The 23,772-nt window shown below is 37.5% G+C and overlaps 1 protein-coding gene across 1 annotated transcript; it reads left to right on the forward strand.

The window, feature by feature from the left end:
* The first annotated feature begins 816 nt into the window (after positions 1–816).
* Positions 817–22,677, forward strand: LOC140241917 (transmembrane anterior posterior transformation protein 1 homolog). Its single transcript, XM_072321664.1, has 13 exons — positions 817–1,009; positions 3,699–3,829; positions 9,430–9,548; positions 10,518–10,677; positions 11,202–11,337; positions 16,245–16,342; positions 17,828–17,897; positions 18,458–18,538; positions 19,266–19,375; positions 19,833–19,892; positions 20,398–20,466; positions 21,115–21,191; positions 21,960–22,677. Exons 1-13 carry the CDS (start codon positions 817–819, stop codon positions 22,429–22,431), a joined length of 1,776 nt encoding a protein of 591 aa, XP_072177765.1. The 3' UTR covers positions 22,432–22,677.
* Positions 22,678–23,772: the final 1,095 nt, after the last annotated feature.

Genomic DNA, 23,772 nt, shown 5'->3' on the forward strand with positions numbered 1-23,772 from the left:
GTGAGACTCCCATAGGCCAATGCTATAATTTTGGAGTCAAAATGAGTGAGATCAAATGAAATGCATGCAAATGAAATAAAGTTTTAGAGTGAGAAAAGACCAAATAAGTGAGTCTCACTCTCAATGAGTGAGAGTTTGCAGCCCTGGTCTATGTATTGGTGAAAATCACTGATCTCTATGGAAGAACAAATCAAATGTGGAAATGAGCTACTTTGAGGAGGTCTGTGCTCTCAGAGTGCTTCTCTAGTTGTTTTTACTGTCTATATGACTGTGCTTGCCTGTGCCTGTGAGGTGATGCATATACATGTACATGTATGTGGTTATTATGTGTGTGGAAAGGATGACAGGTTGAGGGAGGGAAAACTCACAAAAGGAGGAAGAATCAAGATTTATGCAATTGAATGCTTAGTGTACATGGGGGAAGAGTAAGGTGGAGTGCTTCAAATCAGGTTTTGATTCCAAATATTTCACTTACAGAGTACAGATAATATGTCAACTTACTCATAACATACCCAAGAATGCACAATAAGTGCATTATTTTTTTCATCAAAGAACGTGTAGAATTGCACATGTACCTTATAGATTGTGTCAATTATGTTTGAGTTTATATAAGTTTCCAAGTATTATTTGACAGTATGAAGAAAAAGAAAATACAAGGGGTTACAGTTGTGGGGTAAACTGTGTAACCTTGGCGTCATTTTATCAGTTCGGGCGTCATTCGCATACGCTGCATACGCCCGTTTGCACGCTTTTTGCATCGTAGCAGACGACGCACAGTGAGGATGTAGAGGGCGTGTTCTATCAAAACAAACCAAGATGGCTGAACCAGCGGTAAGGCAACGTGTACAAAATGCAGACGATACGGAAGAATCTACCGGGAAACCCCCAGCAGATGCGGCAGGAAATCCTGATGAATCCAACAAAGCAACATCAGAGGATCCAGACTGTGAATCCAGAGACCAGAACTCCGCTGCTGAAACTCTGGAAGATGTTATGAAATCTCAAGAAAGTGAGTTCCTTACGTCGTTTTGGTCTGTGCGGATATGCGCGAACAAGTGCAGGCTCACCAGGCAGGCAGGCCAGGCGGAGTATCAGGGCAGGCTGTGCCAGGCCAGAGCAGGGGGTCACAGGGAGGTGGAGTTTGAGGTGGAATGCCTTCCTGGCGCTGGCTGGATATCATATGACTTCTCAGCAGCGCTGCCAACATTGGAAACTAGTTGAGAGTGAGACTCCCATAGGCCAATGCTATAATTTAGGAGTCAAAATGAGTGAGGTCAATAGAAATGCATGCAAATGTCCGCGAAATGAAATAAAGTTTTAGAGTGAGAAAGGACCAAAATGAGTGAGTCTCACTATATGAGTGAGAGTTGGCAGCCCTGTCTCTGGTGGATTCTTAATCTTACATTAAGTTACAGGTGTAGCTGCGTTACTCAGCTCATTAACTTGAACCATATGATGTGTTAATCTAGATACTACTTAGACCTGAAGTGGTTATTTGTTGGTTTTGGGATGGGGTGTAAATTCTTCACTTTAGGGTAAAACCCCCAGTGTTCGGTCATTTAAGCTTTTCTGCAATATTTTTCAAACTAAAATAATAGGTCTACGTATATAACGTCATCATATCTACAGCAATGTACATGTATGTGAAATATATCAAATTTCTTTAATCTCAACTTTCATTTTGTTAAATATCACTCAGAATTTCACAAAATCCCAAAATATATCACCACGATCTTGAATATTCCCCAGAATACGGTCATCGCAACCAGTATTTGGTCAGGCGATATGCGCGTTCAAAGTCAATGCGTGTTCAAGGCAGCTGAAAAACGCGCCGTGCACTAACAACGTTTGCGCACAATTGCATTGGCGACATTGCGGCGCCCGTTGGTGACCGAATACTGGGGAATCGGCACTTGCATTCAACCCGTGTACATTGAGACACTGCATCGGCACGTACGGAACTTATGTTTTTCTTTTGCATTTTTGAGGATACCATCACACTCCAAGCATGCGATAAGCAAAAAATCCCACAAGAGAATGGCATATTTCTTGATTTTTAGCGCTTTTTCGGCGAACCCGTACTCTTAAAACTGGGCTCAATCCTTGCGCGCTTTTGGAAAGTCGCGCTGATTCTGCACTTTTGATGGTGAAATTTGGGATTTTTGATGGATTTTTCGAGGGGGCTAAGGGAGTTTCCTGTCGTGAATGAGTGTGCAAGTATGTGAATGGATGTGATATGCGTGTGTTGGGACAGTAGAACTTACTGGTTGGTGATAAGAGACCGAATACCGATAGGTGACCGAATACTGGTACTCTTACCCTAATTCAGTTATAATCAGGACAGGAGGCATACTTGACCACTGAGCGCTGCTGTTGTCCGAGTGTTGACCTCGAGCAACAACCTGCGCTGTGGTGTTTACTCAAGTCAGTACATCACTGCTACTAGCCCTGTCATTACTGGGTGCCACATGCACTGACGTACTCAACAAACAGTGCATGATTGCCCAACAAAGATGTAGATGAGTCTTCAACTCAAGACCAAGCTGACCATCTTGTAATTTACTTTCAGGTCCCTTAACTCAGATTGGCAGAAGGACCTTGTTGTGTCATCATGGTCATTTACTATGTATAATTTTTGTTCTTTGCAATCACATTAATATGTTGATGTTAATGGCGTATTACTGTTTTATTGATTATAGTCCCTTTGTAAGGGAGAGATTTATAATCTTTTGACATCAATCAACATCTAGTACAGTGATAATGGATGTTGTGTTTGTTGATTACATGCATTATTTGGTCTCTTCACACAAATGAATTGTGAGAGATTTATTTATCTAACCTTCACAACTCGTACAAAAGTAATGTGTCCAATTGCAATAGATGCAAACGTGGATCTTTAGTTTATATCTTCATGCCTTGCATGTACAAGATGTACAAGATCTTCCTACGGTTGAACTTGAACTTCTACTGATTCTATAACTATCTTTCATTCATTCTATTTTTAAGTCATTGAACTTTCCATTTTGGCACAAAAGAAAAATGAGTTAAAAAAAAAAATATTGCTTGAATATTTTTGACCCAAATCTGTTTATACTACAACCAGAGACATTTATTGAATTATAACTATATAAACACCACTGCAGAGACTTCAGCCCCAAGCATCTCCTAAACTGAAGATTCTCCCACCTAGCCCCCAGCAAACTGGAGACTCTGATTGTGCAAACTTATGCACGATACTTATTGGGTGTAGCACACATCATGCACTTGAAGAATGATGTCCCTTATGGCCAGGGCCCTGGTAACTTGAGGGCTATAAATACTCTGTGGTGCTCTCTTAGCCATATTTTTAAACACATGTCAAAACTAAAGTTAGGCAGCAGAAAGTTAAATTCTATATATGAAATATGGGAGAAACTACATCTAATGTGGGGGACATATAGCTAGAGCAGTAAATTCACTCAAGCGAGATAGGGGGAGATTTTAAAAAGAAAAATAGCCTCAAAGTGAGATTTTCTGCCAAAAGTGGGAGGGTTGGAGTCTCTGCAACTGCATGTCTACACACAATGTATGCATAACATACAATGTACAAAATGTATTGCAGTTGTCACAACATTCAATATTAAAGTACATTTGAACACTGGTTAAATCATTACCATCCAAACAGTAATGTCTTTACAAAATCAAATTTTCCAATCCAGATCTCTCCTTTTGGAGTTACCTCAGCACTGAGCTCACCAGAGGATATGTTTTGGAGAATGACGAAGCCAGGTACATGCAGAAGAGAGAGAGGGTTTACACATTCATCCGTGTTCCAAAGGAGTTGGAAAAGGTTTGTGAGAATGCAGGGCTGCACACTAACCCATTTTTTCTGCCGGTCCAACCTGTCTCTGTCGGACCGGTAAATGCCCCGTTTTACCATTTTTTACCGGTCCGAACAGAAAATTTACCGGTCAACAACGACAACCTAAAAAAACATTAAATGATTTGCAAACTTATTTTCTTGTTTTTTATGGACGTACCCCCTTACCCATGTACATTTTACAGATTAATATTTTTTTTAAACTTGCATTATTTATTGCACAAGAAATAAAAAAAAAGATAGGAAAATATAGAATGTTTGTTTGTGAATTACAGTGTAAAATGATAATGAACAAAATCAGATTGTATCAAATGCGTTTGTGACTTTTTCTAAACATCGGCGCACGAACTTGCTGCGTAACCTGCTCTTGGTGGTCAGTTGGATTACGACAATTTAATGAATTATTTTAGCTGTGATATTTTCTGATGCACGCGCTTCAAGGGGTTCTTTATTTTTCTCCCGATAATCTATTCGCATTGTGCATGCGTTCTGGAAAGGTACACAACATGCAGGGCCGAATTCGCAATCCTTTTTGCGCCCATTTCCACCTCAAATATTAGCGGAATTGTGACGATTTCATAAATTACTTCGGCTATAATATTTTCAGATGCAAGCGCCAAAAGGGGATGAAAATGTGTCCTTTATTTTTCCCGATAAACTCTTCGAATTTCGTAAGTGCGTTCTTAAAAAAAGATGCACCACATGGCCCGGAATTCATGATACTTTTTGCGCCTATTTCTACCTCAAATATCAGCGGGATTGTGACGATTTCATAAATTACTTCAGCTTTAATCTTTTATGATGCAAGCGCCAAAAGAGGTTGAAAATGTGTCCTTTATTTTTCCCGATAAACTCTTCGAATTTCGTAAGTGCGTTCTTAAAAAGATGCACCACATGGCCGAATTCATGATACTTTTTGCGCCTATTTCTACCTCAAATATCAGCGGAATTGTGGCAATTTCATGAAGTACTTCGGATGTAACTTTTTGTGATGCACGCACCGGCGAGAATGGTTGAAAATGCGTTCTTTATTTTTCTCCCCATAATCTCTTCGCATTCCGTACACTGGCTTTCTTGAAAGGTATACGACACGGCAGAATTCACGATCCTTTTTGCGCCTATTTCTACCTAAAATATCAGCGGGATTGCGATGATTTTATGAATAACTTCGGCTGTAATCTTTTATGATAACGCGCCAAAATGGGTTGAAAATGTGTCCTTTATTTTTCCCGGATAAACTCTTCGCATTTCGTAAATGCGTGCTTAAAAGATATACGACACGGCCAAAAATCATGATTCTTTTTGCGCCTATTGTTTCCTCAAACTTCAACGGGATTGCGATGATTTCATGAATTATTATTCGGCTCTAATCTTTATGATGCACAGGCCAAAAGGGTTTGAAAATGTGTCCTGTATTTTTCACCCAATAATCACTTCGCATTTCGTACATGCGTATACGACACGGCTGAATTCACGTTCCTTTTATCGCTTATTTCTACATTAAATATCAGCCGAATTGTGGCAATTTCATGAATTACTTCTGATGTAATCTTTTGTGATGCACGCACCAGCTAGAATGGTTGAAAATGCGTTCTTTATTTTTCTCCCCATAATTTCTTCGCATTCCGTACATGCGTTCTTGAAAGGTATATGACACGGCCGAATTCACGATCCTTTTTGCGTCTATTTCTACCTGAAATATCAGCGGGATTGCGATGATTTCATGTATGACTTCGGATGCAATCTTTTATGATACACGCGCCAAAATGGGTTGAAAATGTGTCCTTTATTTTTCCCGGATAAACTCTTCGCATTTCGTAAATGCGTGCTTAAAAGATATACGACACGGCCAAAAATAATGATTCTTTTTGCGTCTATTGTTTCCTCAAACTTCAACGGGATTGCGATGATTTCATGAATTATTATTCGGCTCTAATCTTTATGATGCACGGGCCAAAAGGGGTTGAAATTGTGTCCTGTATTTTTCTCCCAATAATCTCTTCGCATTTCGTACATGCGTATACGACACGGCTGAATTCACGTTCCTTTTATCGCCTATTTTTACATTAAATATCAGCCGAATTGTGGCAATTTCATGAATTACTTCTGATGTAATCTTTTGTGATGCACGCACCATCTAGAATGGTTGAAAATGCCTTCTTTATTTTCTCCCCATAATTTCTTCGCATTCCGTACATGCGTTCTTGAAAGGTATACGACACGGCCGAATTTACGATCCTTTTTGCGTCTATTTCTACCTGAAATATCAGCGGGATTGCGATGATTTCATGTATGACTTCGGATGCAATCTTTTATGATACACGCGCCAAAATGGGTTGAAAATGTGTCCTTTATTTTTCCCGGATAAACTCTTCGCATTTCTTAAATGCGTGCTTAAAAGATATACGACACGGCCAAAAATAATGATTCTTTTTGCGCCTATTGTTTCCTCAAACTTCAACGGGATTGCGATGATTTCATGAATTATTATTCGGCTCTAATCTTTATGATGCACGGGCCAAAAGGGGTTGAAATTGTGTCCTGTATTTTTCTCCCAATAATCTCTTCGCATTTCGTACATGCGTATACGACACGGGTGAATTCACGTTCCTTTTATCGCCTATTTCTACATTAAATATCAGCCGAATTGTGGCAATTTCATGAATTACTTCTGATGTAATCTTTTGTGATGCACGCACCATCTAGAATGGTTGAAAATGCCTTCTTTATTTTCTCCCCATAATTTCTTCGCATTCCGTACATGCGTTCTTGAAAGGTATACGACACGGCCGAATTCACGATCCTTTTTGCGTCTATTTCTACCTGAAATATCAGCGGGATTGCGATGATTTCATGTATGACTTCGGATGCAATCTTTTATGATACACGCGCCAAAATGGGTTGAAAATGTGTCCTTTATTTTTCCCGGATAAACTCTTCGTATTTCGTAAATGCGTGCTTAAAAGATATACGACACGGCCAAAAATCATGATTCTTTTTGTGCCTATTGTTTCCTCAAACTTCAACGGGATTGCGATGATTTTATGAATTATTATTCGGCTCTAATCTTTATGATGCACGGGCCAAAAGGGTTTGAAAATGTGTCCTGTATTTTTCACCCAATAATCACTTCGCATTGCGTACATGCCTATACGTCACGGCCGAATTCACGGTCCTTTTAGCGCCTATTTCTACATCAAATATCAGCGGGATTGCGATATGTCATTAATTATTTTGGCTGAAATCTTTTCTGATACATTCACCAGAAGGGTTGAAAATGCGTTCTTTATTTTTCTCCCGATAATTTCTTCGCATTTGTGCATGCGTTTTCAAAATTATACATTGCATGCAGGGCCGAATTCGATATTCTTTTTGCGCCTATTATTGTTTACTCAAATTCCAACGGGATTGCGAAATTTTCATGAATTACTATTCGGCTGTAATCTATATGATGCAAGCTCCAAAAGGGGTGAAAATGTGTCTTTTATTTTTCTCCCGCTAATATTTTCCCATTTCGTACATGCGTTCTTAAAAGGTATACGACACGGCCGAATTCACAATTCTTTTTGCGCCTATTTCTACCTCAAATATCAGCGGGATTGTGGCGATTTCATGAACTACTTCAGATGTAATTTTTTATGATGCACGCACCAGAAGAGTAAAATGTGTTTTTTTATTTTTCTCCCGATAATCTCGTCGCATTTGTGCATGCGTTTTTGATAACCAACACGGCATGCAGGACTGAAAGATCCTTTTTGCGCCTATTATTTCCTCAAATTTCAACGGGATTGCGTTGATTTCATGAATTGTTATTCGGCTGTAATCTTTTATGATGCACTTACCAAAATGTGTCCTTTATTTTTTTTTTCCTCCTCTATATTAATCTCTTCGCATTTCGTACATAAGCTTTTGAAAAATACGACGCGGCCGGTCGAATTCATGATCCTTTTTGGGACGATTTCTACCTCAAATATGTAAGCGGGACTGCCATGATTTCATGACTTTTTTTTTCCTCCCTAGTATCAATAATTCACATTTTGTGCATGCGTTCTTAAAAAGTACACGGAAGAGCCGATTTCGTGATCCTTTTTGCGCCTATCTTCATTATGAGACCATTCTGAGCGAATGAAAATATTCATTTGTGAAATGACTGTGTAAAATGAAAATGAACTGACGCAATCAGATCCATTTACTGTATCGCTGAATATCGAATGTGTTTTTACTTTTTCTAAAAATCGACACAAGTAAATTAGTTCTAACATAACTGCCACGCTGCTGCGAAGCCGGGATCGGATCGATCTTGCGTTAAAAAAAAAAAAAAAATCATGAGTAAAATGACCCAGAAATGCGTGCGCTTCTATCAATGCTTCTTGTCTGGCATGACCGCCGATCGCAAGCAAACGAAAAGCAGTTACACTGTTGCGTGTACTAGTATTGCATTGCATGGCAGTGCGTGAGCAGCGCCAAATGCGCAAGCGAGGGCGAATAACTGGTCGACTGCTAGTGCTCAAAACTAATGTATGTTTACTGTACAAAGTGCACCGGTAGACATAAACGAAAACTTGCGTAAAACTTGTTGAACAGTGCGATATCTTGCATTCTGTTTCTCCCTGATCGGGGCTGCTCTTTTTCTCTCTACTGACCCCACCAATGCTTTTTTTTTTTTACTGGTCATGTCGGACCGGTAACTTGTGGATTTCCTGAAAAGTTACCGGTCCGACAGTGACTTTTACCGGTCTTTGACCGTCGGACCGGCGCCAGTGTGCAGCCCTGGAGAATGTGTCATTCAGTGTTGCTTTAATTAAGCTCGCAAATGATTCAAAAGCAAAGAAATGTTAACTTTGAAGTGAGTAATATTCACAGAAAGAAGTGACCTTGAAATATCAATTTACAATTGTGCATGTGTGCAATTTGTGTGTACGTGTATACTCAAGTAATACACATGGATATAGAAATCCCAATTGAGGGGAAATTCGGTTTAGCACAGAATGTGCTGCTATTAAAAGAGATAACTACTAAAGCTGCCAAGTGTGGATTGGTCATATAGCTTCTGTCAAGATTGCCTTTGATTTTACAAATTTTTTTTCATGCAATCACCTGGAATGTTGATTTCTAGAATTTCTACAGAAATCTTAGCAGATAAAGTCATAAAGTACAATACTATGAGATAGCTGGTTTCAGTTTGATGAGATGGTATCCGTGCATTTATCCTCATGTATCTTTCAAGGTATTGACTTGCTTTGTATATCAAAGATCTGAATGTTATGAAATTATAAAAGTGCTGTTCATAGTCATTGTCTGCTGGATCAGGCAAGCCTGAAACACAACTTGTGCAAGCTTTTATAATGTAATATTTGGCATTCCTCAGGATTAAGCATTAGAATTTTACAAGATGATTTATAATAATGAAGTCATTTCAGTTCAGTTCAATTCAATTCTCATTATTGATATTCATAAAACTGGATATAGAAGTTCAAAATGTGATGGGGATTTTATACAGAAAGCCGAAGTCTTGAGTTCTTATGTGATCTCCTTGTTCTTAAGTAGTTCTCTTCAATCTCTTCCTAAAGATGATGACGTATGGATTCTTCCTCTGCATGGATGCCTTTCTCTTCATTTTTACCTTCCTCCCACTGAGAGCTGTCATTGCTCTACTCAGATGTGTCACAATACCATGCTCAGTTACGAGGTAAGAACTCATCAAATCAGTATTTAAGAAGCCCTTGAAGAATGATTAGGTGATGGTGATGATATAATTATACTATTGATAAAACTTATTGTAATTCTTTGTTGACTGAATTCCATCTGTTTTGATGCTGAGGATGAGTTGTTATCATTTATTCACAAAGCACTTGGGAGAAAGAAGGGAAAAAGACAGAAAAAGATTTCATAATGCTGCATGGTCAATTTAGTGTTCTTTCAGTTTGGTTTTAAGAATATTTTAATTCAAAATGCTTTATAGAATGTGTCTTTTGTTTCTTATTATGGGAAAACAACCTATGTTTTTTGTTCCTTTGCAGCACCTTTGTAAACCTTTGTATAATAAAAAGAATGCATAGATGTGATAAGATCCCATGTGATCTAAAAATGATACATTCATACCCATTTAAGATGTGAGTAATAAAGGCAAACAAGACGGCAACACAGTTCATTGTGATAAATGAGTGACACACTGTAACTAATTAATTGTGTTTGTGAGAAATTAGTTCACTGGGTTGATCTTGTGTGAGTCTACACCTATAGCAGTAAGTGCAAGCTTTTTTTTTTTATATATATAGTCTGTGCTGATAGCCTAGAATAAGTCAGCTTGGATGATATGAAATATTGTAGAAAGTTTCAATACTTTCACTGACAGTAAAATCATTGTTATGAGAGGTATCACATGGTGATTATCACATAGTTTTGAAGGTTGACTCATTCATTTCTATATACCCCAAAGGTGTTAACATCATTGTTAGTAAGTGTCTGTGCCAAATAACAGTCCTACCTGTCATATCTGGTAATTATTTCCACATTATCGTAATTGTATGGTGCTAAATTCACACTTCACTGACAATCTAATGTAGATACAGGGATATTTCATGAGACATGTACACTTGTAAACCTTTGTTTCAAGATCATTAAAATGATATCATTGTTTAAATCTAAATCTATTTAGGAGATCAAGATTGAAGGCAGCTGAGATCTGTGACTTGTTAAAAGTCATCATTCTTGTGGTGTGCACATATCTGTTGGATAAGCTAGACATATCCATGCTGTATCACATCGTGAGAGGCCAAGCGGTCATCAAGCTCTACATTATCTACAACATGCTGGAGGTAAGGCTAGCACCAAGAAGTACGCATGATTATAATTTGATATCTTCATTTCTTAGGTTATGAGGAATTTATTGCAGTTACAAAAGATCAATCAAAGTGCTATATGTATTGTATGTTTATCATGCAGAATTTGGAGTTAAGTGTGTCAGTGGGTGTTTTGAAGAATTGTTCGTGGTGATTTTAGCAGAAGTCATCAGGTTTTCAGTGTAGTGAATTTTGACAAAGGGGTCATCAGACTTTTACCAAATTTACAAGATGAAAAAACGAACAATATTTCAGGTATCAATTTCATGTGGTATGCAGTTTGACATATTATATTGAGTTCCTTTTTCCCTGCCTGTATGCTTTTGTTTCTCTTTCCTGTCTGTCTCTCTATCTATCTGTCTGTATGTCTATCTATATCTATCAATCTATTTGTCTGTCTGTCCATCTGTTAATCTGTCTGTCTGTCAATCTATATGTTTATCTGTCCATAACTGTCTGTCTATCGATATGACTGTCTGTCTGTCTGTTTGTCTTTGTAGGTGGCAGACAAGCTGTTTTCTTCAGTTGGACAGGACATCCTGGATGCCCTCTTCTGGACAGCGACCGAGGAGCGAGACAAGAAGCGGGATCATCTAGGGATTGTCCCTCACCTACTCATGGCCATCATCTATGTCAGTATCCTTTCATGCAGCAAGGAGGACCAATGTGCATTCAATTTAAATTTTGAGCTTAAATCGCTTGTTTTTAAGCCTTTTTTTTAATAGTTCTGACAAGTTTACTGTCCCATTTAACTCACATGGCCAATATCTATATCAGTATTCTCTTCATGCAGTAATGGGTGCAACTTACTAGGTTTTCAGAAGGAAAAGTGCTATTCTCATGTTCGACTGTGTTCATCAGTTCTTTGAGATGTAGAGTGGCCACAATCAAGAAAATCCTCGGAAAAGAGCACTTTTAAGAGCAATGCTAAAATCAGGGAGTGTGGTTCTGTACTTTTAATAGTTTTTCTGTGATATTTTAGAATAGGTGACAGTTCAGTGTGCCCTATTAATCGATTCAGAGATAGTCAGCATACATCAGTACACAGTCACTGGATTTCACTCTTTGATTTCATTAACAGCTAGATGATGAACTAGGCTGTACTTAGTTGTGAATATTTTGCTTCCATCTCAAAAGGTGGCAGGCTGTTGTCTCTAGGTATTGAACTTGATGTTGGAAGTGTGTAATAAATTACAGGCAGTCTACATAACTGTTGATGAGTGTGTGATTCATGTTTAAGGTTCTCATCTCAAGGCCAGTGTTAAAGCTCTGCTATCAAAATATGTTTGGATTTTTAAAACTTCACTATCTAACTTGTTGCGCAACAAGTCTACTTCTTTGTGATATTGAAATCTTTTAAAACCCTTACAGTTTGTGACACCCTTAACCCCACCACCCACTCTCCACTTTAAGTTATTCACACTGTCCTAGTTCTCTTTCAAGCCACTACTCTCATCGTTGCTTTCAACTCGCAGCAGAACGTTCTAACATACCTCATGGTCAACAATAATGTAAGTGGGCGCAGCGGAAAAAAAAAAAGGAGAGAAAAACCCAAGCATTTATTCATGCTGTCAATTTTGGACTTGCCTTGTGCATTTGTGTTGGTGTGAGTGTTGCAGTTCGGGCTGGTAGATTTTAAAGGCAAATAAAGCATCACTTCATATCATGAAACCATACAGGTTGTGTTCTGTCTTGAAATGAGTGCTGGATGATATTTTACCCCACACACTGTTTATCACAAATGATCATCTTTATCACAGCAAATGCTTGCATTTCATTAAATCTCACCAGTCAATGCATCAAGCACATTATAAATCAAACACATTATAAATCAAACCAAAATAAGTGTGTGTCATCTTCACGATGTGGTTATCAAATTTTCCTGTGCACTAGGAACTCCCTCTTTTTTCCTCGCCTCTCCTGGTGTTTAAACATTCTTTCTCCTTTTTGTGCCTTATCATAGATTGGGGGAGAATTATAGGATTTACTTTAGCACTTGCATTAACAAGATTGACTTTGTGGCAGTGAGCTAGTGAGCCTACTTGGATGCTGTTAATTTTGTTTGTGAATAAAATTTTAACTCGTTGAATGGTAAGCGATGGAAGTTTTCGTGACAGCTTTAATATGCAGTGTAACCTCTTATATTTCAATGATAACCTCTTCTACATGTATGTACCTGGAAACTGTAGTATTTGTGTGAAAAGGAGTAGCATAATTTTGATTTTAATGCTGTTAAAAGTTTAACAGCATGTTATCTATGAGATGTGTTTTAAAGGTTTCCAATAGGCTTGTATTTATTAAGCTCCAAAGAATGCTGTGAACTTTACTTTTTGGTGGAAAGTTTTACACAAAAATACTTGATTATGGCCTCTGCAATGGATATACTTCATCATTTTCTGAATACTCTGTTAAACTCTTGAGGCATGGAGGTAATATTTACTTAACTCTTGACATTTTGGACTCCGTGGTCATTCCATAACACAATTTTGTGCAGTTCTTCACACCATTCTAGTCTTGTTTCAAGGCACTTGCATTATAGTAGCTTTCAACTCTCACAACCGGGCCTTGCTCACCATTCTCCTGTCTAACAATGTAAGTTGCTGCTCTGATTGGAAGCATGAGAAGCGTGTCTGTTGTGCAATAGTTGTTATTGCTCCGTATTATTTCCTCTTTACCCATTTCCATTTTCCATGTTTGTAGGTGTATAGGTGTATTTTTGATCAGTTATTGACTTTTATGGCAGAGAATAGTTTAAAATCAGTCACAAGTAAGACTTAGGGGCATCAGAAAATGACATTATATCATGCTGTAAAGCTAAACATAAGTGCATGCTAGATGGTCTTCCAAATTGATATTCTGTTCAGGCATATAATCTGAAATGTCAAAAAAACAAAAAAAAAAACCACCAAAAAACAACACTCACATGTACTACAGACAACAGCATATCTAAAACATGGCCATCCAACTACATGTTGCTTAAAATGATAAATAAATTATAGCTTTCACTCCATAAAGGGATCTGTTAACATTCAAACATACATTGTATAATCTCTTTGCTTTAAACTTTTAAGGGTAACACCCCCCCCCCCCAAAAAAAAGGACTTTTCTTGTTGTTTGACAAAAACACTGCCCATAAACATATATCACAACTATTTTCCTGTGGTCTCCACATAAGAATAGATTTGCAATCATTTCTTGGGGTGATGCTCCATAACAATGTCTTGATCAATGTGATTAGCATTAAAAACATTGAGTTTCATATTGCTACATGTACACCTGTGAATGCACATATTTTAGTGCCTGTAATTAAAGCTGTGTTGTGAACAGTGGCGAAAAAATAATGATAGCCAAGTAATAGCTATTATAGTTGCATGTGTTTTTTATGCGAAAGCAGATAGAATCTTTATTAGCCCAATTGTTCCCCTTAAGTGTGCAATGAGTTATACTCCCCCATTCCTCACCCCATTCAGTGTGCCTAGTTCTATCCAAACTATGATGCTTGATATTTCATGTTTCACCTTCTGAGTGGTTTTCATAAGATCCTGTGGGTCAGTAATATGGTTTGAGCTGGTAGCTTGTGCAGTTTGAAGTTTGAACCTTGCTTATTGCAAAAGACCTGAGTACTGTTACATTGAGTTTATGTAGTTGTTTGGTAATGAATGGGTATGAGCATGTTTCGTGTGGTCAAATACTTATCATTTTTTACATGGCTATCTTTTATATTATTTGGGTTTTTGGTTGTTTTTTTTCTTCTCTCTCTCCCCTTTTCTAATTAACCACTCCTGGGATGTTGCCCTGTATGTAGAAGTCTCTTAGTGTTGTGGATAATTGACATGAAAATTTGAACAAGCTTGAGGCATATCTGGCTGTGTTGAAAAGCTTGAGATTATGCATTCCCATTTTATTTGATCAAAATCTTTGTATTTAGTTGCAATGTATCTTCTTTTAGGAGCTCATCAACAGGCTTCAATGAAAGCCAGCAGTTGTACACATTTAGGTCTGAAAAGATTGACCAAGAACAGATTCATTTTGGATGGTCACTCTGTATCAGTGTAGAATAGTAAGACTTTTTGTAGATATTTTCTTCTATCAGAGTTCTCTTAATATTTTGTGTACTGAACACATACCAATGATCAGTTTGTTACAGTGGTGAATTATTGTAACATGTTGATAATTTCACATGTAAAATGGATTTTTCACATTGTCCTTCCTGAATATTTTAACCCACTTCAGGATATCACTTTCTGTCCTATAATATGCACAATCCCATTGACAATATCACACTTTTTCATAAATGCCATGGATGTTTGACAAAAGTTTCAGACACTATTTTGATGAATGAAAGGTTATACAGCCATTTTATAGAACAGATAATGCCCACATTTTTTACCAATGAATATATTTTATTCTTGTCATGATGGAAGTATTGTTCATCAACCTACCCATTGTATTCAAAGCTTGCTTGGTATATATACCATCAACCTGCCCCAAGTGGACACATTTGCTCATTTTCATGATACTCAAATGCAAAAAACAATCATGAAATCAACCATTTCCACTGCATTCATTTCGAGTAAAATCTCATTTTAAAGATTTTATGACAAAAGCAGAGCAGGCCAATGTGTATTTTGATGGCATGACAGTGTTTGGAAAGGTGTTTTTTTTTTTCCAACAAATGTCATCTACAAGTTAACAGTAATGAGCTGTGTGAGTTTATGTCCAAGCCCAGCGTAATTTCATAGAAAGCATGCTTCCGTGGAGAAAGCAGGAATGTGCCTACAAACCATGTCAGTTTGTCAAAGTTTGGTGTGAATTTTAGTTGTAGTCGTCCTCTCATGCTCCAATTTATGTGTTATTGCTGTGAAGGGGTCATTGGTGGATAATTTCATAATTTTCTTTTACTTATTATGCTTTAATATTTTCAGTTTGATGTGTGCACAGCTGCGTGTTAACAATGTTTTCAGTCATAAAAATCCTGCAGCAGCAGATGATATTGTGCGTAAAGAACATCTATGTGTTGGCCCTGTTGCTAGAAAAGACTTGCTGTATTACAGTAACTTGCTAAAATAGTAACTTTCAAAGCAACGTGCTGTAATCATGGGAATTGAGTGTTGCCGTGGTAGTTGCTGTTAATGTAACTCACTGTTATAGCGAGTCTTCCTCATAACATGGTCCTAATGTATAATATTTAATGACTCATGCTGTACAGGAAAATGTTGTAGATTAGATTGCATGCGTGTGTCTTGTGAATGATAGTTTTTGTTTGGATGACATACTTGAATATTATTTGTTCATTGGGGAGAGCCAAGCTGGGCAGGAAATATGGATTCAACTACACCGAACCAAAACTGAAATTGGTTAAAAAACGTTTCCATAGACCTTGTGGATTATCAGGGAAAGAAATGAGAAAACTTATAAAATGGTCCTCCAAAAATGATTTGATTGTAGCTTTTTCATCGAGCTTTTGTGATCGCTTCCTTAACGTGATATCGAAATTCACTGTCTGAAATTTCCGCATCAACCTTTAATCGCATACTCTTCAGCACTCCATGCTATTTTAGCCATTTTCCAAGCCACCACACTGAGTGTGGCATTCAACTCCTTCAGCACAGCTCTTCTTACCATCATGATGTCTAATAATGTAAGTACAATCTGACCTTTTTTTTTTTACGATTTGACCTCTGTCAGATGCTTGGCAACATGCAAACAGTAACGTTTCATCGCTTGGACCATTTTGTCACATCAGCTCTCCAAAGATAGAATATCATCACAAACTTATTAATAGTTATATTTTAAAAAAATAATAATTTTTACTTTTTCTTTGCATTTGACAAAGGTGCAAAGACCCAATAGATAATACAATCAGTCTTATTAGTTTTTGTTATTTTTATTTTGTGAATATTTGAGGAGTGCATAAATTTCACAGCATTTTGGTTGAATTCGGTCATTGATACATTAAGTTGCCATGCTGCATAAGATGACAGTGGTGTTTTTTCAGACTTGTCAGGAGGAAGCTAGCACAGACAGAAGTATCAAATTTAAATGTGTTTTCCTGAAAGTTGAGTTTGAAATATGCTAAATCTTCAAAAAGTTGTATGATTCAAAAGTGACCAGATTATTAATTGCATTCTGTAAAATGAATTTATCACAGTTGAGCGGGATTTACAAATAAGTCCCTCCCTTTAAATGAGAGTACAATGAACTGAGGGATAGGTGCAACAACATAACATGTGCAGCTTTGTATTGGTTGGGTGGGGAGCATTTTTGGTTTGATTGCATGGCGCTAATACCTAATGGTTTATGATTTCATAATGTTCCCATGCCTTTTGAGTTGCATCAAATTATGAGTGATTTCATTTATGCCTACTTGCACGACGGATGAATGTGTGTCATGCTTTAGCATTTTGCTTTTTGTCATTTGATGCAATTTTAAATTCACATACTGTATTTGTTGCTATGTATTGAGAAAGGAACAGTCTATTTGCCATCAACGTAGACATGTGCTCTGTGCAAAAATGTTGACATCATCACTGTAACAGGTAGTATAGTGTGGTACAGAAAATTATGTATACATAGGTGTGTGGGGGGAATAGTTCTGTGCAGAAAAAATAATTGTGTTACGACGTTGTCACACTGATCACTGTCAACTTTTATTTAATATCCAATTTAATATATGACAAATTCTTGTAGAATAGCTGTATTCAAGTCATGCCTCCAAAACCTGATCATCATCAACTTTGTGCATAAAATTAATATAGCTCTTTTCATGGGAGATTGTCATGTAGGCCTGCTGCAAGCATTCAGCGATAATGCAGACAGGTAGGCCTATAGCGAGTGGTTATTCAACAGAAGTTTGCTGGTTTGTACACGGCATCCGATTTTGATTTGGGACCAAGTTTTTATTGTTATTTCTGGCCTGAAATCTATCTCGCATTAAAAGAAACGGCATTTCTATAGGTTAACATGTAAACGCTATTTGGGACATGACAATTTACCTCGTTAAATGCAAATTCTTGTTGTGTCTGACCTTGCTATAATGGGACTCCCTTGTATGTCTTATATTGCTGGCAACGTTTGTTACCAACTTTTTACCTACATCTTTGTCTCACTTCACTTCACTTCATAGTTTGTAGAATTGAAGGGAAGCGTGTTCAAGAAATTTGACAAATTCAACCTCTATCAAATATCATGTTCAGGTGAGTGCACGTAGTGCTTCTAAGGATCCCATTCACTTGCTTGCTAAATATTTAGTTTGCTTTCTGTAATTTAGATATTAACATTGGTACACCCTGCTGGTTTATCTTTGATCAATGAATTAATACAAGGCGGTTACCATTATACTGTTCTGTCCAAATTCGTGAGGAAACATTTTTGTGGAATATAGTCAACAGTAGAAAGAAAAGTGAATGCTGGACCATAACATATTGAAATTTCAATGCATTATTTACTTCATTGTTTGCATGGTGCTTTCTATTGTGAGACACATGCTTTTTTTTTTACGCCTTTTCACTTACTTTCAAGGTATTGACATCCAAGTATTGGTTGAATCTGTCTAGAGGTATGCAGTTATGAAACCAACAAAGGACTTTTTTTTTTAATCTCACAGAAGAAAGTAATAGTGCTTGTATTAGATTGTACACAAAGTTAACACTGTATTTGCCATGATTCTGTTATGTTGAGTATTTTATTGTCCATGTGCAATGTACTGAGCTTTATTTTCTTCCTCATATTTTTCTCTCTTTGCCCCCATTGATAGATGTAAGAGAAAGATATCACTACATGGTGCTTCTTTTCTTTGTGGTGCTACGTAACATGGCTGCATTTTCATGGAGTCTGGGTGAGTTTGTCCTTACCATTAACTGTCCCAGAACAGTATATTGTAGGTATGAACTTGAATTCATACCAGAAAACAGTGTTATGGCTATGTAACTCAGCCCTTTTAAAGTTGATTAAGATATATTCTGCTCGTCAAGGTGACCCTATCGCATATTTAACTCCAAAGAGCTTGTGACATTAAACAGGGCTTGACATTAGCACTTTCTTGCTTGCCTGAAAAAAGTAAAGATTTCTTGGGAAAGTAAAATGTTGACTATTAGAATGAGAAGATCCTTAAGTCAATACATTGGCACTCTTTTTGGCAAGTGCTTTTTTTTTTTTTATCTGTGAATCAAGTAACAATTTAAAATTTGGTGATTTTACTTAGGCAAATAGAGGAAAAATTTCATGGTGGGCCCTGCATTAAACATATACCAAATTGTTTATAGGTTATAACTGATGCCATTTTGCCAAACATAAGAATTAGCCAAGCAGACAATTACCCATGAGTTACATCTAAAGTGTCTGGTGTACATACTGTTGTAGCAAAGTTATATCAATTGTGTGGTTGTGTTTGAGAACATGCATCTCTCAAGTCAATCTGTGCTTTAATGACGTAGAAATTTAGATGCTTTGACTCAAAAAAAAAAAAAAAAAAAAAAAAAACTTTGGTAGCACTATAGCAATGTCTCATATTTCAAGCACTTTATTTTATTGTGAATTTCCTTGTAACCATCGTATTCCCTTAGATCATTTTTGGAAGATGCTTCCTGATGTCCTGATGGTGCTCTGTGCTGAAGTCTTGATTGACTGGGTGAAGCATGCTTTTATCAGCAAGTTCAACGCTCTTTCAGCATCAGTAAGTTGGATGGCTGGTTCAGATAAGAAAGTACAGACATTATCACTTTCTACTAGAATTTTAATGGGACAAAATAGGAAAGTTCTTACTTCATAGATTAAGCAAATGGATGGAATTGATGCCTCTGACTTCTATTTCTTCTCCATGGAAGCTATGACGAGTTACAAAATAGAATTAAAAGAGTACAGAACCCATTAAAAAATAAGATGTTATCTTGCTATAGATGAATTTACTACGAATATTTCCTTCTGGCGCTTCATCATGAGTTGATTATGTAATGAAATTTGAGAGTTCTTTGGTTGTCTTTGTGACAGTATGTTGCTATTTTGATTGTTTGATTCCTCAACAAAACGTTGCCTGTAGTCACCATGGAGTGTATCAGCCAATATGTAATCAACACATACTTTTATTTCCGTCTTTAGACTTTTAATTGAAATCTTCTTTCTCTTTCCCACAGAATTACACAGAATTCCGTGCAAGTCTAGCTTATGACATGGTTATCAGCAGGAAGAAAAATGTGAGTTTGTGTTTTGTGTCAACTAGACAAGATCTGTATAGAATGATGTGAAAAAAAAACCCATCCACCCACCCCCCCCCCACACACACACAACATGCACACAAACACACTCTCATACACAAAGAATCATCACCTAATGCTTTTGAATATTTTTTGTTTTTCTCATCAAAATGGATCGTGCAGGAGAAAATATATAAAAAGGTGAAAATGTAATATATTTCCTTGATATTACCTCTCAAAAAGGAGAGTTCAAAGATATATTCTAATGCTGTTTATTTTAATACTAATCTTGGGGAAAATTTTGAGTATGATATATCTGTTCACCAACAGGTTTTCACTTCTTCATTGTAAAGCTTTTGTTTCAAAGCTTCATATTCAGACAGTATCGGAGACCCTGGGAGTATATGGTATCATGCAACTCAGATTTATCGAACTGAAAATATTGTTGAACATTACCTTAAGTGATCCTCACAAATCTTTCTCCTTACACACCTTTTCTCCATAGGCCTTTTCAGACCACTCTGACCTGGTGGCCAGAAGAATGGGTTTTATTCCTCTACCCCTTGGCTGTGTTGTGAGTAGTCCAACAAATATTAATTTCAGTTTTTACATTGGAATAGTGTGTGTATGTCGTGAAGAGTGGAATTAGAAATGAAATATGACATTCAGTTTTATAAAATGTATAAACAAAAGAAAGAATGGTAGTCATTTATTGTCATATCCGCTGATATTCACCCTTCACAGACAGCAGATGCCAGTAGGAACAAATTATGACATATGCAATGCTGTTGTAGGAACTAATGATGCTGTCAGGTCAGGTCCTCTCTGCACATAGGAGGTTACATAGAATGATAATTTTGTGGTCACCTATAATGCCCACCATCAAGAATGTTTGTAACTTTAATAGGTTATACTCACATGCTAGATTTGGTACACCTCTTGTTCTGCTTTAGTTTTTATGGTTTGATAGTATGATAGTATGCTTCATCAGGGTTATCATCTTTCAGTGAAATCAAACACCAAAATGAATTCGCAAACATGCATTTGGCCTCAAAGAGACTTTGTTACAGTAGTTTGTGCATCACAAACAAATTTAGTGCCAAAAATGTAAACACTAGGTACAGTTACTGAGTAAAACCTGTTAAAAGTAATTATCCCTCCATGTGTATTGAATGTATGAAGGGAATGGAATTTGATTCCTGTGATCTTTGTGTTGCTACAGGTGATCAGAATTATCAGGCAGACAGTGAAACTAAATTGGAACACCGCTGTGGTACTCATCTCATTTCTATATGTGTGGTAAGTGTGATAATTAGGACCAGTTTAGTCTAGGTGCTGGATACAAGCTATCTGAAAGAGTTATGCCATTATTCAGAAACCTGGTCACTTAGATTTGCAGCAATTTAAAGGTTGGAATTCTATAGAATTATTCTCCAATTGATTATTGAATTTGCTTACTTTTATCAGTGACTCATGTAATATTTACAACAATTGTACAGTGTACCTGTTGTAAGAAACTTTTAATATGTGCAAAGATGTCAGGATGTTGCCTGGAAGTTAAAAGAATGGCTTGTTGTAGTTGCACCCTTGTAGCATAAGATTCAGGAGTTCACTTCCTGCTTTTGCTGTGATATAAGAAATAGACTAATTGATATAAACTCCTTTTATTACTATTAAAACTTGCTTTATGAATTTAAAGTTTATTGAAAGTCAGTAAGTCCTAAAGAAGTACACAAGACGTAGTTGCTTGGCTGTGTCCCGTTGGGCAACAGACAAGGAAGGTTGGCATCAGATCATTCATGTCACAGGAGTGCGTATTTCTGTCACCTGAAATGATTGATGATGATGAGAAAATCATGTATGAATTCAGAAAACAAAAGCAACCAGTAAATCAGCCAAACAGAAGTTGATAGTGAATACAGTCCTCACGACAGTGAAACTTCTGGTTGCATTAGGGTATTGTTGATTAATGATTTCATCTGCACTGCTTGTTGTAATTGAGGTAGATGTTCAACATTCCATTGTGATATGAAGTTTAGAATTGGTGTTTTCTCCTTATGTCCTTAGCCTGGTAGCAGTGAAAATCTTGCTGAGCATCGTATTGTTGGGGAAAGCATGTCAGTATGTGCGAGAAGCCGGTTTGATGGAGGAACTCCTGAAGAAGAAATCTCCAACTCACGGACCATCTGCTTCCTCCACCACCTCCGCCTCCTCCGCCCCTTCCTCATCCTCCGCTCCTTCTTCATCTTCCCAACCCCAACCAACGAAACGCCCCCCTCCAAAGCTGGTCGACCTGAGATCGTCCGACCCCAACCTGACATCACTGCAGTCGCCCACCATCCCACTGTCGCCCACGACGCTACACTCCGTGAGCTCCCTCAACGTGCCAATATCGGAGACCAGCATCGGCGTGCTGTCCAGCCACGTGGAGGCGGGCGAGGCTGTGCGGAGACCAAAGGGAGTGGTGCCACCAAAACAGCCGCCAAGAGATATCAAGGACATTGACAGATACATGTTGTGTGGAAATAGGATTGTCTAGCGAGTGGCTTCGTGATTTCATCACCGCTGTCATGTATTTATTTATGGTATTCCTGTCAACAATTAGTTGATTTTGAGAAGAGGAAGGGAGAGAGAGAGAAAAAAAAAAATATGAGAAAATGTGTCTTAGTGTGTGTGAGAGTATGTGTTTCATTCCACAAGAGTATCAAAGATTATCGTGATCTCTGCTGTTAACTCTTACAGAGAGAAAGATCACCTTTCAATTTATAACAGATTTATGATTTCATGCCACCATATATAGCCTATTCTCTTATCATTTATCTATTATCATTTTTTTTTTTCTGTTTAAAAACCATCTTCCTCTGTTCTTCCAAGCACCCCCTGTCTCATATTCAAAGTCGTTTAGTGTTTTTTTACCAGTCATCAAAAGTCTGGTGTCTTGCATCAATAGTTGCAAGAATAATGCAAAGAATATCCTCTAGTGATGCCAAAGAAACAGGGGAAAGTGTTTTTATTTCTAAAATAGTATGATATATTAAAACCATATCGTAATTTGGCATATTGCATGTGGATCAGTTACAATACCTAGAAAGTCCTGCAGCAGAACGCAGTCATTTTTTGTGAGCTGACTATAGTTAAATCCTTTAGTGAACTTTTTTGTTAATTAATCACATTGTAAATCACACACTCTATCAGGGGAATTTGGAGCATTGCACACTTTCAATTCTGTGTTTGCTTGGCATTCTTCTGGTAGTGGTGGTCTATACAGATGAAGCTTACAGCGATTTAGGTATAAAAGTTTCAAATCCATTTATGCATGATACAAAGTGAAAGTGTGAAATGTTGCCATATCTGTTGTATAGGTCTAGCAGAAACCATCAAAAGGAATTACATTTCATGAGAGACAAGTATGAGCAGTATATCTTTATTAGTTTGTCTTAGATGTAAACAATCATGTTTTAAGGGTTATTATACCCCCGCCAAACGAAGTTTGAAGGGGGTATATAGGAATCAGCGGACGGTCGGGCGGTCGGGCGGTCGGTCAGGCGGTCGGGCGGTCGGTCGGGCGGGCGGTCGGTCCGTTGCAAATCTTGCGTCGCGAACTACTTCCTCAGTTTTCAACCGATTCCCATAAAACTTGGCACAGATGTGTGCCTTGGGTTGTAGATGTGCAAGACGTATTTTTTGACAGTACCCAAAAGTACGTTGCCATGGTAACGGCATATTATGGGCAAAAATGGGTACAAATCTTGCGTCGCAAACTCCTCCCACAGTTTTTGATCAATTTTTATGAAATTAGGTACAGATGTTCATCTGAATATGTTAATGTGCAAGACACATATTTCCGCAGTGGCAAAAAGTGCGTTGCCATGGTAACGGC

Source organism: Diadema setosum, chromosome 18, assembly GCF_964275005.1.
Source record: "Diadema setosum chromosome 18, eeDiaSeto1, whole genome shotgun sequence".
In the NCBI taxonomy this organism is placed as follows: Eukaryota; Metazoa; Echinodermata; class Echinoidea; order Diadematoida; family Diadematidae; genus Diadema; species Diadema setosum.